The sequence below is a fragment of the Bactrocera dorsalis genome, chromosome 5, assembly GCF_023373825.1.
Source record: "Bactrocera dorsalis isolate Fly_Bdor chromosome 5, ASM2337382v1, whole genome shotgun sequence".
Classification (NCBI taxonomy): Eukaryota; Metazoa; Arthropoda; class Insecta; order Diptera; family Tephritidae; genus Bactrocera; species Bactrocera dorsalis.
The window spans coordinates 63,503,713-63,523,821 of NC_064307.1; the positions used below are offsets into that span (position 1 = coordinate 63,503,713).

General features: G+C 34.7%; 1 protein-coding gene across 5 annotated transcripts in view; it reads right to left on the reverse strand.

Moving 5' to 3' along the window:
* The window catches only part of LOC125778669 (uncharacterized), a 35,448-nt gene that overhangs the window by 14,611 nt on the left and 728 nt on the right, over positions 1–20,109 (reverse strand). Inside the window, exon 1 of one of the 5 annotated variants that reach the window (XM_049457622.1) lies at positions 4,522–4,898. The exons of 1 other annotated variant lie outside the window; for it this stretch is intronic. In XM_049457622.1, coding sequence (XP_049313579.1) covers positions 4,522–4,747 — 226 coding nt within the window. In that variant the 5' untranslated portion in view covers positions 4,748–4,898. Of the gene's footprint in view, positions 1–4,521; positions 4,905–13,354; positions 13,421–20,109 lie in introns of those variants that run through there. 3 more of the 5 variants (XM_049457621.1, XM_049457620.1, XM_049457618.1) reach the window with 3 other exon arrangements.

A 20,109-nucleotide genomic window follows, 5' to 3' on the forward strand; every position in this document is an offset into this window, starting at 1 on the left:
TACATCGCAACCGCAGATGGTAAATGACGAAGTTGCCATTAAGATTTAACCAGATGCAATCGAAATGAATTAACGCTATAATCCACAAAATTATATCTATGAATGGCAATACAATGGACTACTGATTGACATTTATTCAATAAATTATTTAAAATAAAATATATGAAATATTTTTCTTTGTTTACTGAAACTTATTTGCTTACTTAAATTCTAAGAAATACTATATATAAAATATCTTCTATTACATTCTCATACTCTTGCAACCTGTTGCTCCAGAGCAAGAATGATAGAAATCTATCATTTTTGCAGGAAATTAGTAATGAAAAGTCTGCCTCAGCTGCTCACATGCGCATCAAAAACTAGTGAAAAAGAGAGAGAGGGAGATCATACGTTTTTCCTTATAGCTCCACCAATCGGCTTATGCAAGAAGGCGTTTGTAAGTTGTCTCACGAACAAGTTTGCGGCACGCACCAATAATGATCACGCTACTTATATACCCTCGGAAGATCGAAAACAGCCACCCAGCAAGAAAATTCAACGGGCAAATAATCACTATAGCTTCTACACACAATATTTTTTTTAAGAATATATCATATGTAAAGGGTGATGCATTCTAATTTGCCTATTATTTTTAAGGAAAATCACAGAAACTTCAAATTTAATGATTAACGGTTAGGTTCTCATCGGCATCATGTTTGAAGATATATGGACCGATGATTGCAACGGCACACAAACCATTATATACATTGTTTAATCTTTGACTAAAATAGTTATTACTAGTTTTTAAATAATAATAGTTTTTAAACAACATTTTTTATTGAAATAACTTTTTATTTTACAACCCTTTCTTTGCTAAAATAAAAGGACTTTTTTTCAAAATCCGCCATTTTGTTATTTACTCTTGAAATTTAACTTCAGAAGTTCCGACCAGAATGACATGTCTATAGATTAAGAATAAACAAGAATATTTTATTTCAGATAACATCAAGAGCCAAAATCACCGCGTGCATTTTTTTTGAGGTTCCAACTTCGAGTGACAATAATAATAGTAATAAAGTATTAAATTTTTTCAAATATATATTTTTTTTTATATTTTCAATATGTAAATAAAAACACTATAAATATTCAAGATAATTCATTTTTATTTTCCTATAAAAAGCCATCCCCCAAAGAAGTTATGAAAATAGGCATAAGTTGCCAGACTACTACCTTAATCGAAAAAGGCAAAAATATAATAACAAGTCCGTTCTTTTCGAATGTAACTTTATTAATTATTGCAATTTCCAATCCTTACAGCTAAGAAGTTAACATAATGTACATATGTGAGCTTAAAACAGTGGTCGGCATGAGAGGATCTGTCACTGTGTTGGTGAGCACGAAAAAAAAGTAGCCCAATGAGAAATTGGAATGTAAATTAAGCATCAAATCTAAATAATTAATAGTATAATGAAAATTAACAAAATGTCTTTGAAGGATATATTCCCTATTATCTTTAAAAGACTTGGAACATAAAAGCCATTGTATGGCACCAAAGGCATTTAGAATCATAAAATATTTCTCGCAGGGCATATTTGGTTTGCGCGATGTTAATTCGTTGCTGGCTTTACAACGACTGAACGATAGAGAAAGATAAATTAGCAAGTATGTAAATTATGAAATGAGAAAAAGAGATATGGGAGGATAAGTAAGACAGGTAAAGAAAGAATATGGAGAGAAGTGTACGAGTATGTTGTTGGTAGTGGGAGTATTAGTATATGACTATATGTGTTTACAATTCACTTGTTAAGTTACTTATTTGTAGCTAATTTAGTTCTATTGAATTTTCTCTTTTTTCCCATAGCTCCAGAGTTGCCATTCTCATTTATTCCGGCAATATCGGCCAACGTTCCTACGTTTTCATTTGTTTCCACTTTTGTTGAGTTGGGAGTAGATTAGGTTTAAAATTCCGGCTTTTGATGCTTCCCCATATTAAAAAAATAAAAAATAAAAATAAAAGAAATAAAAAAAAAGTTTGTTGGCCAGGCTTCCTCATTTTCAGTTTGTACTTCGTTAAGTACATGTGGCCTTAGAAATTCCATTTCCTCTACTAAATCCTGGGAATTCGTTTCATGCTCTGTGCTAGGGTCCTCAATGTCACAGTCAGACACTGAAAGAAAGATAAAATTCATATTTTTAGTATAATAGAAATTTTCATATATTTAGCAGTGTACAATCAGATCCGGAAAATATGACAATGCGTTCTATTTTTCAAAATATATTATTCCACTATACTTGAAATTTTTACAAATCTTCTAATTTTTTTGCACAACGTTATTTATTTTTATCTATTATATTATAATTATTGAATTTCATCCGATTGCGGTTACCTAGCTTTAGCAGAAATATTATTAGTTTGTGATTACTTAATAACGCTAAAAGCTTTTTAATTGAAATCAAGTTTTTAACAGGCTGAAGCACGTCTAAACTATAATATAAATATGATTTTAAAACACTTCAATTTCTTAAACATATTGTTGTATTTTTTATATTGCTGGATAAGTGAGCCTCAGTTTGGCCGTTGTAGTGCGTGACCTAGCACTCTAATCGACACAATATTGGCATAACGAACCTTTGCGAAAAAAGTTTGAAATTCACAACACTGCTCTATAATAAATTGGCTACAATTTTATACTTGTGGTCCTTCGAGCCGAATGAACCAACGATCTGTGAACACATTGCGAGTCTGTTCATATCACGCCACCAATTTGTGTTTTTAATTGTAGCAGATGCTTTGAGAATTCACAAGAAATATTGAACTCACCTGACATCCCGGACGATTCAGATGCCGAACGTCTAGGCTCATCTTTAGCATTTTTCCGATCACGATCCATGTATTCTTTTTTTGAAATTTAATGTTTTCTCGTTCGCTTTGCGCTTTCAACTGAAGGAAATATCGGGTGCAAAATTATATATATAGTTTTCGTATATTTTAGGTATGCCTAAATACTACCGAGAATGAATAATAAATCATGCATACCAGTTTGAGAACACTGCGGCATATAAATATACACTAGGGTGTGTCATTCTGAGGCAACCTTTTTATCAACTGAAAAACAGGCTAAAATCGAAAATGTGAAAAAAACGTCACTCAAAAGATGAGCTCTTAAAACAGGCACCTCTTAATATTAATATTAAGAGCTCATTTTTTGAGTAACGTTTTTTTCACATTTTCTTTAAGTTTTTAGCCTGTTTTTCAGTTGGAAAAAAAGGTTGCATCAGAATGACACACCCTAATATACATATTATATATATATATATAATATATGCCGTAATTTTCTAAGAAACTAGACAATAATTCATAAGTGGCCTTTTGTTTAATTGTTTATCACAATACATTCAATGATGCTTAATATGCACACTGGAAAGTGGAAGAATCGAATGGAATTTAAAATGGTGTTTTATGGAAATTAGGGGTGGTCCAATTTAGCTTGTTTTTTCACTGGACTATTAAGGTTAGAATAATAAAATGTACCAGATTTGGTCGATGTCGAGATTGAGATATAGCAGTGCAACGCCCATCGTCCAATTTTGTTCACGGGCCCTATATAGTCTTTTTGTATCATACTAGGTGTATAATTTAAAGTCTCTGGGGAATTTATTTACATGTATTGATTTATCGCGAATTTAGTAGTTTTAAGTGGAAACGTTATATAGGGAGTCGGCGGGATTTTAGTATTTTAAAATTTGCGTGTAACTTCGAAAATATTCACCAAAGCGATATGTGTGTATTCTTAATGCACATACGAAAATAATATTAAAATAATCGATTTTTTTTGAAATATCTAACTCTACATAATAAATAAAAAAATATGACAAACATACAAAACATATTTATTATTTATTTTATTATTTAAATAATGTTTATACTGGGTCCATCCGGATTATTTATTAGTGTTTTACTTCATTGCCATAGTTCTGGTTAATTCTTAATGGCAACTTCGTCGTTTGGATCATTGCCAACACCGCTTGCACTATTTTTCATTCCTTTGATATCTTGTATAACTTGCAAAATGCTAATGTGGCATAGATTCTGCTCTCTTTGGTTCATATCTTGCAGGTAGCACCGTAGAATTTCAAAAAAATTTTTATTGCAGAGCTCTTTATTTTCTGCGGCAACCGCGGTTTCTTTACATTGACGTTTACGACCACGCTGTTCCTTATCGGCTTCAAGGGAACGTAGGCGATGTACTCAGCACGCAGTTTTTCCCAACGAGCCTTGCATTGAGACACTGAAATCAGTAAGCAAATTAATAAGAATAAAATTATTGCAAACCACAAAATTTTTTTAACTGACGTTGCACCATAGCTATAATCCCATACACAAATAAAAAAGTTTCCGTACTCGTACAAGCATCTCAATTTGATGGGTCAGTTTGTATGACGGCTATATGCTACAGAGGGTCCATCTGAACAATGTGTTCAGAGGCTGTATCGTTGTGCTTACCATACGGTACTTTGCTTTCCGTTTTTTCCCAAACTCACCTGACTTCCTCAACGAGTCCGCAATCGTGCGCCATGCCTCATCTGTAGCCTTTTTCTGACCGTAACCCTTGTGTCCTTTGTCGTACAGCTGCGGATGCTGCTCCACCAAATTACATAATTTTTTATCTTCTTTGAAAGTTTTTTTGTTGTTTATATCCGTACGTGCTCTTCCATAAGGCTTATAATGTTTAGAAGGCTGCTTCGTGCTACAAGCGTTTGAATCCATGCTACGGCTCTTTTGTTCTTAAAGTTTTCTTGAAATTTTCAAATTTTCAAATTGTAGTTTTGGACAAATTTTTAAATATTTCTCGTAAACTTTTTTCAAATTTGTTGTACTATAGAGATAGTTCAGTATTGCTTCATTATACGTGTTCAAATGAACTGCAATGACCCGTGCACAGTAGTTTTAGTTAGTTTTCGCTATAATTAAATTTTAATTTATCGCGGTTAATTATACATATATTAAGTTTGTCATGAAGTTTGTAACACCCAGAAGGAAGCGTCGAAGACCCTATACAGTGTATATATAAATGATCAGAATGTCGTGCTGAGTCGATTTAGCCATGTCCGTCCGTTTGTCTGTCTGTATATATACGAACTACTCCCTCAGTTTGAAAGATATCGTTTTGAAATTTTGCAAACTTCATTTTCCCTTCAAGAAGCTGCTCATCTGTCGGAACTGCCGATATCGGACCACTATAACATATAGCTGCCATACAAACTGAACGATCGGAATCAAGTTCTTGTATGGTAAACTTTCACATTTGACAATGTATCTACATGAAATTTGGTATAGATTATTATGTAAGGCAGCAATGTAATCTCCAAAGAAATTGTTCTGATCGGATTACTACAAGCATATAGCTTCAATACAAACTGAACACGTTGTTACTAAAAGAAATACACCTGTGAAGGGGAAGCCGAAGTTTACGTTTCTTCTTGTTTTACATATGTATATGTTTTGTTCTCCGTACTTTATAATTAACATATAATTAAAATACTAGAATTCCATAGAAATTCCATATATGTACTTTAATTCCGAGAATGAATAGTAAATCATGCTTCGTGCCAGTTTGAGAGAACTGCGGCATATACATATTATATATGTATATCAGTGGTCGGCATGAGAGGATCTGTTACTGTGTTGGTGAGCACGAAAAAAAAGTAGTCCAGTGAGAAATTGGAATTAAAATTAAGCATATAATCTAAATAATTAATAGTATAATGAAAATTAACAAAATATCTTTTAAAGATATATTTCCTATTATCTTTAAAAGACTTGGAACATAAAAGGCATTGCATGGCACCAAAGGCATTTAGAATCATAAAATATTTCTCGCAGGGCATATTTGGTTTTGCGCTATAGTCTTGCGTGATGTTAATTCGTTGCTGCATCGACAACGACTAAACGATAGAACGACCACTGATGTATATATAATACATATATGCAAGACTGATAGAAACAAGATTGCGCATTGACGAGTTCAAATTTTGTTCGTTCTGCGCATCTACGTCACACGGCTCATAAATTTCGTGAAATAGCTTGAGTAGCAAGTAAACATTGCTTGTTAACAAGAATGTTAGAGTAGTATAGTTTATAGCTGTCAAATTTTTTACTGCGCCGTGTGACGTCAGAATTGTATGTTTAGTATAACGGACCTGCGCAATGCGTAATCTCTTTTCTATCATTCTTGACATATATGCACTAATTTTATAAGAAACTAGAAAATAATTCATAAGTGACTTTTTGTTTAATTGATATGCACAATGAATTATTTATACTTCGGACATATATAAGTTTAGTCATCAATAGTTGTTAGGGCAAGTCATAAATATTTCATCAGCAATTAATGCTTTATATACAGTTGCTTTCAACAAAATACAAAAACAAAAACAAACAAGAAAAAACGTTAACTTCGGTTGCACCGAAGGTAAATACCCTCCACAGGTGCATTTCTGATAGAAACTATGTGTTCAGTTTGTATGGAAGCTATATGCTATAGTTAACCGATCTGAACAATTTCTTCGGAGATTGCATTGTTGCCTTACGTAATAATCTATACCAAATTTCATGTAGATATATTGTAAAATGTGAAAGTTTTCCATACAAGAACTTGATTCCGATCGTGCAGTTCATATGGCAGCTATATGTTATAGTGGTCCGATATCGGCAGTTCCGACAAATGAGCAACTTCTTGAAGAGAAAATGACATTGGCAAAATTTCAAGACGATATCTTAAAAACTGAGTTCGTATATATACAGACAGACGGACAGACGGGCATGGCTAAATCGACTCAGCACGACATTCTGATTATTTATATATATACTTCATAGGGTATCCGACCCTTTCTTCTGGGTGTTACAAACATCGTGACAAACTTAATATACCCTGTTCAGGGTATAAAAAGAAAACAGAGAATAAAAGCTGCGAGCTTAAAAGTCTAAAAGCAATAAGTGCTGTTTGGGTTCGAAACTCTGATATTCTAGGGACTTGAGGTTGAGAGATTGGATAAACATCTTATACTGAGATACCACTATTTGCAATAATTTTTTGCGTGTTTTGGATGATTACCTGTTTAGCTATTTGTAGAACTACTCGTCGTTTAGTAACACGTTTCAAGAAATATTGGTTAGTCGAAAATTTTTTTTTCGTATTTCTAATCAAATATCAACTTATTTTTTATATTTATAACAATTTTTAATGAACCAAATATATGTACAATATGACCACGTTTTGCCATTTTTTCCATCAGCGTAAAACTTTTCTAATTTCTCGGCGAAAAACCGCGACAAGTAATTTTCACAGGCTTCTTTTGAAGCCAACTTTACTCCATTGATGGAGTTTTGCATTGACCGAAACAAATGATAATCCGATGGTGCAAGGTCAGGGCTATATGTTGGATGTATCAAAACTTCCCAGCCAAGCTCTCCCATTTTTTGCCGAATCATCAAAGATGTGTGCGGTCCTGACAGAAGACGAAGCTCTTTCTGTTGATCAGTTCTGCCCGTTTTTTCCACTCATAGTGGATGATTCCTTTCAAATCCCACCAAACACTCTGCATAACCGCTCGGGGCATCATTTATGGCTTTGCGACCATTTGTTCAGTTTCACCACACTTGGACCTTCATTTTTTCGCGCATTATTGTCATATATAATCCACTCTTCGTCTCCTGCTACCACACGCTTCCAAAATGGTTCGATTTCATTTCATTTCAACAAAGAATCGCAGATGTTAATTCGGTCCATTCGAATTTTCTCTGACAATTCATGTGGTACCCAAACATGGAGCTTCTTTTAGTACACAAGTGAAATAATTTTTTTTGGTTAAAATCTCATCTTTCCAACACACTATGTGATTGGCAGCACAGGAGATATACGAATACGAGGAAAATGCCATTCACTTGGGAGTGCCCAGAAACGATTATTTTACATATGGCTCAAGCAGCTCACGACTTTTGGTCTTAGGCCAAGTATCCTCTAGATAGCCAAAAAACATTCGTTTGTAGACTAGCTAAAATAAGAAGGCGAAACATCCCCTCAATAGGTTTGTGCACTTTCTTTGGGAACCGCCATCACTTCGTTACGGCTGTGTTACCTGACGTTTCCAAATGCTAAAAGCTCCGTCAAAATCGACAGGACCGTGCCGTTCGATACCAAACGAGGTTTCAGACAATCTACCGCTGTAGAAAATAATTCAAGATACAGAACTTAATTGAGCAGGTCTAATCGTCTATAAGAGCGTACAACTGCTGGCGTATGCCTATGATATTGATATCATTAGCCTCAACACCCACGTCGTTAGTTTTGTCTTTTCCAGAATGGATAAGGAAGCAAAGCCAGTCATTAAACAAACAGTCGTCGTGCTCGCGACTTGGCTCTCATAACACTGTGAACACTGTCAGCCTCGAAATCTAACGCAGAATATCTCCTGCCAAAAGAAGCTACCTCGGAGTAAGTAGGTAATTTGAAAAGTAAAGTCGAAAACAAAAACACAAAAAAACAAAACAAATAAAGAAAATTGTAATATAAAAAATAAATAAAAAGGGATAAAGGGAGCAAAATATTATAATAAACTATAAAACAAAGAAACTTTAGCTTTAGTTGGACCGAAGCTTGAACACTTTTCATACATGTAAGTTTCAAGAAAATATCTTATTTCTGATCGCTTAGTTTGTATGGCGCTATATGCTACATATATTGATCCGAACAAGTTCAGAGATTGCCTTATCAATAACCCCTGCAGAATTTCCTGAAAATGTTTCGTCAAATGAAAAAGTGCTCCACACATGAACGTGGTTAAGATGATTCGGTGTGTACGCCGCCTATGTATATGCTATAGTGGTCCGGTATTGGATGTGTAGACAAATAAGTGGCCTCTAAAACGGAGAGACTAGTGCGGATATATGTATACAGATGGACGGCCAGAAGGACATCACTGTACATTTATATATCCCTGCGGGGAGCGTTTATACTTTGGGGCGCTGATGAACGCAGTGTATTGAGCTATGTCCTTCTAGAAAGCACGGTGAGGTTAGGCCGTCGCTGGCAGGTACTCACGAAAAGCACTCCAGACGTTGTACATTTCTATATATATATAGATGTATGTATACATTATAGAGCCTCTGACTTTCCCTTGTGGGTATTAATATATTTTATTCAGGTCTATACCTTCATGACATTAAAGGCAAATTAGTAAAACAAATATTTTGAGAAACAAATTTATTTATAAGTACATAGTAAGCAGAACTTCACAAATGCGTGGTTTGTTTTTGTTGTTGCCTGACGTTAACTCATAATGCTCAAAATATGACGAAATTCCCAATTAAAAGGCATTAAGTAAATAATGGGAAATACTTGCGTTTATTGTTGGTGTTAATTATGAATACAGTTAAATTTCAATCTTAAATTAGTACTTGTGTTAGTACCGGCCACAAGGCCAACAAATGTTATATATATGTATGTAATACTTTAAAGAGTCATAGCCATAACTCTGGTTCCTCCTTGATGGTAACTACTAGTGGCGGTTGCATGAATGCAGACAGCTCGTTTTCATTATTATTTTCTACATCAACAATTTGTTCCAGTTTCCGTTCAATGATTTGCTGCAAATCTCGCAAACTCTGTTCGTCCATTTGGTCAATTAGAGGCATCACCAGCGAAAAAGTTTCAATAGTGTGTGTATTATTCATATCATGAACGTCGTTTTCGTATGCGCCAGCTTCAGAGTTATTATTCTCATTATTTTGGCCATTATTTTGCGCTGCTTCAGATGCGTGTTCAGTTAGTATAGGTTCGTCTCTTGCTGTGTCAATTGCAGCCACTTGTTTTGGTAGATGGGGTTCTAAAAACTTCATTTCCTTTGCTAAATAGTAATCCATAAAAGTTTTCCGCCCATGCTTAGTTTTGTAGGCGTCAATTCAGCGTGCGTAGGCGGCGCGTATATTTCGCCAACGTCTCTTGCATTCAGGCACTGAAACAAAGGAAGGAAAAAAACTTAGTTCTAGAAAGTATTAATTCTTTGTACATCAAGAATTTTCCAAAAATATTTAATTTATTTCCAAATTTTTTCTAATGTCTTAAAAATATTTTAAATAGAGAACTTCCATTGTACGTTAAGATGCATACAGAAGTATATCAAGAATGATAGAAAAGAGATTACGCATTGCGCAGGTCCGTTATACTAAACATACAATTCTGACGTCACACGGCGCAGTAAAAAATTTGACAGCTATAAACTATACTACTCTAACATTCTTGTTAACAAGCAATGTTTACTTGCTACTCAAGCTATTTCACGAAATTTATGAGCCGTGTGACGTAGATGCGCAGAACGAACAAAATTTGAACTCGTCAATGCGCAATCTTGTTTTCTATCAGTCTTGGAAGTATATGTGAATATGCATACGTATATATTATACATGCATACATATGTATATTTGTTAACTGTGCTACACTTCTTCGCCGCATTTATAAAATATTGAGTTGGCAAATGGCACGTTTGCTGAAATTACGCCATCAATGTAATACAAATTCACTGACGGTTTAATGACATCACCAAAGGTACTAAACTCACCTGGCTTTTGCCACATTTTTGCTATTTTTTCCAAGCTTTTTCTACAGCATTTATTTTACCATAAAGGACATGATCCCTGTCGTACAGCTGTGGAAGCTGATTTACCAAGTTAGCGAGTTTTTTATTTTCTTCGCGATTATGGTTGCGTTGGCCGCTATTTCGTCTCATTTTTTAAATTTCAACTGGCTTTGACACTAATTACGCGTGGTTAATAAACGTTTTGCAAATCTATTGTCTCAAGACTTCGAATCTGTATAGGTGTGCACTAATCCACTGTCAACAGAAAAATGAGATAACGCAAGATCACTCAAGTTATGATATGAATCATCCTAGCTGGACAGTTCTAGCCCGTAGCTGCTAGCCAATAAGAATACGACGTAGAAACCACGTTTGCTATATTTATTAAAAAAATGTATTAGATTTCTTTAGAGCAGTGTTGTCCAACGTGACTGTGTGCACGTTATGCTTGTGTTGGTTATTCTAGCGTCAACTGATCGCAAAATTCTGTTCTGTTTGCCTACGAAGTTGAATACATAAACACAATCGTGCTTTCACAGACACTTGTCGCGACATGTTGGTGTGAGGAGTCTGGCACTATCCGTGCGCACGTAAGAGAGAGAGGGAGAGATCATACGTGTTTTCTTAAAGCGCCACCCATTGGATGATGCAAGGTGGCGGCCAGATAGTTGTCTCACAAACAAGTTTGCGGCACACACTAGTAATGATCACGCTACTTATATACCCTTGAAAGATCGAAAACAGCTACCCAGTGAGAAAATTCAACCGGCAAATAACCACTGTAACTATCCATTTCGAGGAAATTGAAAGAAATTTGAAAAATCACAAAAACTTCAAACTTAATGGGTAACGGTTACGTTCTCACCGTCATCATTTTTAAAGAAATAGGTTCCAATGATTGCAACGGCCCACAAATCATACAAAACCGTTGTTTTTCTGGATGACATGGCAGCTCTTGAGTCTCTTTTCGTTGTTTTTCGTCCAAAATGCAGCAATTTTGCTCGATTTTCTTGGTGTTGCGTGAATGGCGTCGAATCGACTCTCCACGGTTTTAGTGTACACTCTCTATGTTTTTTTCATCGCGCCCTGGACGTGGTCTATTCGGCTGAGGATTATCCAATAATTAATACTGATGCTTTGAGAATTTACAAGAAATACTGAACTCACCTGACATCCCGGACGATTAAGCTGCCGTACACCTAGGCTCATCTTTAGCATGACCATGATCCATCTATCATTTTTTGAAATTTAATGTTTTCAGTTGTGTAGTACTTCGGTCTGCGTTTTTAACTGAATGAAACCCCCAGCGCGTAATCTAATTTATAGTTTTCGTCACCATAAATGACTTGTTGAAATTCGAATGGCAATTGCCTAGGTATTCCTAAATATTGTATGTATGTATATATTTTGTAATGGTATACGTGTTTTTAAAGTTTTACAGCTTTCTGATTGTTTATCTCGATACATTCGTTGGTGCTTGGATTGCACACCGGAAAGTGGAAGAATCAGATGGAATTTAAAAGAGTGTTTTGTGAGAAGTTCGCGTCGTTATAGCCCGATTTAGCTTGTTTTTGCACTGGAATAGGAAGGTTAAAATAATAAGATGTACCACATTTGGTGGATGCGGATACTGGTCGAGTAAGTCTTAAAAAATGTCGGTGCCAAGCGCATTGTTAAATTTTGTTTCCGGCTCTTATATAGTCCTTTTGTACATGCTAGGTGTATAATTTAAAGTCTCTGACTTATCCCGCGATTTTTGTGAAAATTCTAGCTCTATATAAACCCTTAAGCGGTTTCGATAAATAAAAAAAAAAATTTTATATATTTAAAAAGATTTATTAAAGAAATTTAAATCAATATGTGCTATTCATAGATATAATTTTTTGGATCACTATAAAGTCCCGTTAAAGATCCGTTATCGCTTATGTTATTACCGTGTCCATTCGGATTACTTATTATAATGTTAATTCATTGTTATAGTTCTGGTTAATTCTTAATGCTAACTACGTCGTCCACTTCAATTTGGATGTAGCCAACATCCTCAATAACAATGTATATATATTTTTTTCTGAATGATTTTTTAAACTGAACGACTAAGTCTACGCTGTTCCTTATCGGCCTCAACTGAACGTAGGTAGGCGGTGTACTCAGCACACAGTATTTGCCAACGAGCCTTGCATTGAGACGCTGAAACCAGTAAGCAAATTGAAAAGAAAAAAATTATTGTCATCCACAGAAATTTTTAACTGCCGTTGAACCGAATCTATAATACCACAAAAAAGTTCAGAAAAATTTGTATACAAGCACTTGATTTTGATCAGCCTTGAAATTTTCCATACATGCACTCGATTCCAATTGTTCGACTTGTATGGCAGCTATCTTTATACTATAGTGATCCGATATCAGTGGTGCCGACAAATTGGCAGCTTCTTAAAAATTAAAGGGCATATGCACAATATCAGAACGGTATCTGAAGAACTGACCGATTAGTTCGCATATATACTGACAGACTGACAGACAGTCGGGCATAGCTTGAACGACTCAGGTCGTCACGCTAATCACTTACGTATATACTGAATATATTTATAGTGTCTCCCACACTTCAGGGTATACAAATTCTATGAAAGAGTCAAAACCACTTCAAAACAACCTAAAATATGCAATTATATTCAATAAAGAATAAAATTGGTTTTGCATAAATCGAAGTAAAACTTTTGTTCCTGAATTGTGTCAAACTCACTTGACTTCCCCAACGAGTCCGCAATCGTTTGCCATGCCTCATCTGTAGCCGTTTTCTGACCATAACCTTTATGTCCTTTGTCGTACAGCTGCGGATGCTGCTCCACCAAATTACATAATTTTTTATCTTCTTTGAAAGTCCTTTTGTTCTTTATATTCGTACAGGCTCTTCCATAAGGCTTATAATGTTCAGGATGCTGCTTCCTGCTGCAAGCGTTTGAATCCATGCTACGGCTCTTTTATTCTTAAAGTTTTCTTGAAATTTACAAATTTTCAAATTGTAGTTTTGGAAATTTTTTTAAATATTTCTCGTAAAATTTTTTCAAATTTGTTGTACTCTAGAGATTTGTTTTTTTTATTTATTTCATTAGTTCAGTATTGCTTCGTTATACGAGTTCAACTGTACTGAAATTTCTAGTCCGCCGTGTTATTTATAGTTTTCGCTGCAATTGTTTAACTTGTAATTTAACGAATCCGTTGGGTGCGGTTTTCATGCTTCGTGCCAGTTTAAGACAACTGCGGCATATACATATATAATATATATATTTCTGTATATATATATATGGGGTATTCCATACCAAATCGACCACTTTTGAACCCGACCCCTTTAGATTTTGCTGAAACTTATCCATCCTTTTCTACTCCTTGAAAAACATTTTCGAAAATTTTTTCAAAATTTTTTGTCCAAAAAAGCAATGAATTTTGCTATTTTTTGCTAAAAACTGGCTTTTCAAATAGCCATAACTTTTGTAGAAATTGACTTTTTTTAATTGACTTAAAAAAAAAATGGCAAACTTCACCTTTTTAAGTAAAATCGTAATTTTTTTTTTGGAAGTTCGCATTTTTTTTTTAAATTTTTTTTTCCTCAAAAAAAACTTCAAATAATTTGGCAACTATCTTTGCTAATCCCGGAGTGCGTCGACTTTTTTTAATATTTTTTTTTATTTATTTAAAATTTTTTTTCATTAAAAAAAAATAAAAAAAAAATCGGCCTACTCCGGGATTAGCAGGGATAGTTGTCATTTTAATTAAAGTTTTTTTTTAGGAAAAAAAAATTAAAAAAAAATGGCGAACTTCCAAAAAAAAAAATATGATTTTACTTAAAAAAAAACCGATTATTTTATATAATTGATCGTGTTAAATTTTTTTTGACTATTTTTTCGAAAAGTTCATTCAAAAACAAAAATTAAAAAAAAAATGGTCCCCAAAAGTCAATTTCTACAAAAGTTATGGCTATTTGAATATAAAAAAGCCATTTTTTTAGCGAAAATAGCAAAATTCATAACTTTTTGAAGTTGGACAAAAAATTTTGAAGAAATTCTCAAAAATGTTTTTCAAAGGGTAGAAAAGGATGGATAAGTTTCAGCAAAATCTAAAGGGGTCGGGTTCGAAAGTGGTCGATTTGGTATGGAATACTCCATATGTATGTATAGAATATGTTGTTATTTGATACGAAACTATATAAGAATTCATACGTGACTTTGTATTTGAATTCACATGCTCAATGAATTATTATACTTTAGACAAAAGTAAGTTTAGTCATCGGTTAGGGTTTAGTCATCGGTGTTAGGGTAAACCATTTATATTCCACGAGCGATTAAGGATTTATATATAAATGCGTTCCACAAAAAACAAAAAAAAAAAACAGAAACTATTAGAAATTAAAAAATCAAGAAATATTAGGTTGTCCAAAAAGTCCTTTCGTATTTCTAATGTGTGCGGTCCTGATGGAAGTCGAAGCTCTTTCTGATGGTCAGTTCTGGTCTGGACCAGGCTGGAGCAGCTCGTGGTGGATGATTCCTTTCCAGTCCCACCAAACACTCAGCATAAACTTTCGAGCCGTCAATCCTGGCTTTCCGACTACTTCTTGAGCTTCATCACGCTTGGAACATGATCCTTTTCGCACATTATTGTCATACACAATCCACTTTTCGTCTCCTGTTACCTCCAGAAATGCTTCGAGATGGTTCGATTTCATTTCGTTTCAGCAAAGAATCGCAGATGTTAATTCGGTCCATCAAAATTTTCACAGACAATTCATCTGATACCCAAACATCCAGCTTCCTTTTGTAGCCAGCCTTTTTTAATGGTTCAAAACCATTTTACAATGAATGATAAGTTCCTTAACGATGTAATGGCTGCTTATGTGACGGTCCTGGTCACTATTTTCCATAATTTCATCGACTTTTTCAACAATGGATCGACCAGAGCGAGGTACATCGTTCACATCGCAATTTCCAGAAAGGAAGCGAGCGAACCATTGTTGTACTACACGAACACCAACCGTACACTTCACAAATTTCATTAGTGGCTTGCGTGGCATTCTTCCCTTCTGTTCTACAAAAATTTCAAAATATAGTGAATTGGCTTAATAGACCTTAAAATCTCATCTTTCCAACACACAATGTAATTGGTAACACTGGAAATTTCTCTGATTGCCATTCACTTGGGAGGAGCCAAAAACGATTATTTTACATATGGCTCAAGCAGCTCACGACTTTCGGTCCTAAACACCCTCAGTAAAATTACCAACAGCCTCAGATGAGAGACCCCCCTTTTGATAGCTGTAATCACAACAGACTGGACCTGGTTTCGCTTGGAATCACCAATTGGCGCCACCGTGCGAACATTATAAAAGACTGTCGCGCTGTTGTTAACTCGGCTATAGTCCCATAAGCGGTCTAGGCAGATAAACAAGAATGATCATTTATCTATGTCGCTTAGTTTTAGGTGATACATACAATTGTTAGGTTAACAAAACTATTATACTCTGTGGCAACAGGTTGCAAAAGTATAAAAACAGGCAATAATAAAAACAAATAAAGAAATCTTAAATATAAAAAATGAATAAAAAAGGATATAGGGACCAAAATATTGTAATAAACTATAAAACAAAAAAACTTTAACTTTAGTTGGACCCAAGCTTGAACACCTTTCACATGTATGTAAGTAAGGATAAGATCTTATTTCTGATCGCTTAGTTTGTATGGCGCTTTATGGTATTATTGCTCCATTTTAGAGGTCACTTATTTGTCGGACCACTATAGCGTATACAGTGAGCACTATAGCGTATAGTGGAAGCCTCCCACTTTCACTTTTGTGTGTTAATATATCCTATTCAGGTCTATACCTTCATGAAATTAAAGGCAAACTAGTAAAGCAAATATTTTTAAAAACAAATTTATTTATAAGTGAGGAGCAGAATTTCACAAATGCGTTGTTTGTTTTTGTTGTTGTCTGATTTTAACTCATAATGCTTAAAATATGAGGAAATTCCCAAATAAATTGCATTCGATATAAAGCTGGTCAACGCTGGTGAGTTTCTCTGCTGAGGCTATGTATACGCACTGACGCACTTTATGCTGTATTTGGCGGGCTAAAATAAAATAATTTAAATTTTAAGACTTTAAGGCATTAAGTATATAATAGGAAACACTCACTTTTGTACGTTTACTGTTGGTGTTAATTGTGAATACAGTTAAATTTCAGTGTAAAATTACTACAGTCGTTAGTACCGATCCCAAGGTGAATAAAGGTTATATATAATACATGTAATACTTTAAAAAAGTCATAGCGATAACACTGGTTCCTCCTTGATTGCCTGCATTGGTAGCTGTTGCATGGGTGCAGACAACTCGTTTTCATTATTATTTTCTACAACAACAATTTGTATCAGTTTCCCTTCAATGATTTGCTGCAAATCTCGCAAATTCTGTTCGTCCATTTGGTCAATTAAAGGCATCACTGCCGAAAAATCTTCATTAGTGTGTGTATTATTCATATCATGGACGTCGTTTTCATTTGCGCAAGCTTTAGAGTTATTAAACCTATTATTTTGGCCATTGATTTGTGCCACTTCTTTTAGTAGGTTGGGTTTTAAAAATTCCATCTCCTTTGCTAAATAGTACTGCCTACCACGGTTCGGTCCACGCTTTGTCTTGTAGGCGTCAATGGAGCGTGCGTAAGGGGCGCGTATATTTCGCCAGCGTTCCTTGCATTCAGGCACTGAAACAGAGAAGCGAAAATATTTATAATATTAGAAAGTATTAATTCTTTGTACATCAAAAATTTTCAAAAAATATTTAATTTATTTCCAAAATTTTTCTAATGTCTTAAAAATATTTTAAATAGAAAACTTCCATTGTAAGTTAAGGTGCACAGAGAAGTATATATGCATGTGCATATATACTTGCATGCTTATATATGTATGTTTGTTAAAGACGATCCTTCTTCACCGCATTTATAAATTTTTGAGTTGGAAAGTGGCACGTTTGCTGAAATCACGCCACCAATTTGTATTACAAATTCACTGACGGTTTTGTGAAATCCGCAAAGATACTAAGCTCACCTGGCTTCCCCCACATTTTTCCTATTTTTTTCCAAGCTTTTTCTACAGCATTTGTTTTACCATAAAGGACATGATCCCTGTCGTACAGCTGTGGATACTGCTCTACTAAGTTAGCGAGTTTTTTATTTTCTTCGCGATTATGGTTACGTTGGCCGCTATTTTGATTCATTTTATAGAAATTTCAATTGACTTTGACACTAATTAGGCGTGGTTAATAAACTTTTTGCAAATCTATTGTCTCAAGTCTTCGAATTTTTATAGGTGTGCACTACTCCACTGCCAATTTGAAAGTGAGCTATCATGATAACGCAAGATCACTAAAGTTATTATATGAATCACCTAAGCTCGACAGTGGCTAGCCCATAGCTGCTAGCCAATAAGAAAATTTAGCTATGTTGCACAAAATATCACGTAGAAATACGGTTCACAGAAGTATGACTAATTTTACATTTTCTAGAAAATTTGTGACAATATTTTTTATTATATCAGAAAGCAGATATTGCAGCGCTGAAAAACCTTCAGACTTTTTTAAAGATCAAATACTACATTTTGATGAGCAAAAGTACTATTAAAAATATAATTTGCGTGGCACAATTTCTTCGAATACTCTACCATTGTTTTGAAAAATAATCCATGTCAAATTTCAGGAAGATACGATCAGTTTGTACGTTCATAAAAATATTAGTTTACGCCAAATTTCTTTTAAAAAATATATAAAAAGTTAACAATGAAAAAAATGAAAAAAAACTGTGTTACATTAATTCTAAGTTTAAATTTTGAGTTTATGTAAAGAATTGGAGAACACAAGGTTGAATCTATTTCTATTACCTATAACTTTGCCCTATAAAATTTCTCCATAGGACCCGCAGTTTTGGCGTTTATGCTAGGCGAAGGTATGACCTGAAGTTAGTATTTAATTTTAAATGTAGGCCAATGAATGGCAACTCTGGTGCACTCAGCATTTTTATAAGGAATTACTATTAAATTTAATGGAAGTGGCAAAATTGTTATCATATATTATCATATTATATCCTGTTAGAAGCAATCGATATCAAACATGTAATTTTTCAGTGCACTGCGACAGAAGAAAGAGCAAAGTCTCTCTTTATATACTTCTTCTTCTTCTTTACTGGCGTAGATACCGCTTGCGCGATTATAGCCGAGTTAACAACAGCGAGTGAAAACAGCATGCCCACACGCATGTCCAAAAACAACGGAGAAAAAGAGAGAGAGGGAGAGATCATACGTGTTTTCTTAAAGCGCCACCCATTGGATAATGCAAGATGGCGGCCAGATAGTTGTCTCACAAACAAGTTTGCGGCACACACTAATAATGATCACGCTACTTATATACCCTTGAACGAGCGAAAACAGCTACCCAGGAAGAAAATTTAGGGGAAACGGTTACCTTCTCACCGTCATTATTTTCGAAGAAATATGAGCTGATGCTTGCAACGGCCCAAATATCATCCAAACCGTTGCTTTTTCTCGATGATATCGCAGCTCTTGTATTTCTTCTCGTTGCTCTTCGTCCTAAATGCAGCAATTTTGCTTGATTTCTTGGTGTTGCGCAAATGGCGTCGAATCGACTCTCCACGGTCTTTGTGTACACTCTCTATATTTTTTTCATCGCGTCCTGGACGTGGTCTATTCGCCTGAGGATTATCCAATAATGAATACTGATGCTTTGAGAATTCACAAGAAATACTGAACTCACCTGACATCCCGGACGATTAAGCTGCCGTACGCCTAGGCTCATCGTTAGCATGATCACGATCCATCTATCCTTTTTTGAAATTTAATGTTTTCAGTTGTGTAGTATACTTCGGTCTGCGTTTTTAACTGAATGAAACCCCCAGCGCGTAATCTAATTTATAGTTTTTGTCACAATAATTGACTTGTTGAAATTCGAATGGCAATTGCCTAGGTATTCCTAAATATTGTATGTATATATTTTGTAATGGTATACACGCTTTTAAAGTTTTACAGCTTTTTGATCGTTTATCTCGATACATTCATTAGGGCTTGGTTTGCACACCGGAAAGTGGAGGAAACAGATGGAATTTAAAAGAGTGTTTTGTGGGAAGTTGGCGTCGTTATAGCCCGATTTAGCTTGTTTTTGAACTGGAATAGGAAGGTTAGAATAATAAGATGTGCCACATTTGGTGGATGCTGGTCGAGTAAGTCTTGAGATGTGGCGGTGCCACGTCCGTCGTCCAATTTTGTTTCCGGCTCTTATATAGTCCTTTTGTATCATAATAGCTGTATAATTTAAAGTCTCTGACTTATCCCGCGATTTTTGTGAAAATTCTAGCTCTATATAAACCCTTAAGCGGTTTCGATAAATAAAAAAAAATTTTCAAATATTTAAAAGGATTTATTAAAGAAATGTAAATCAATATGTGCCA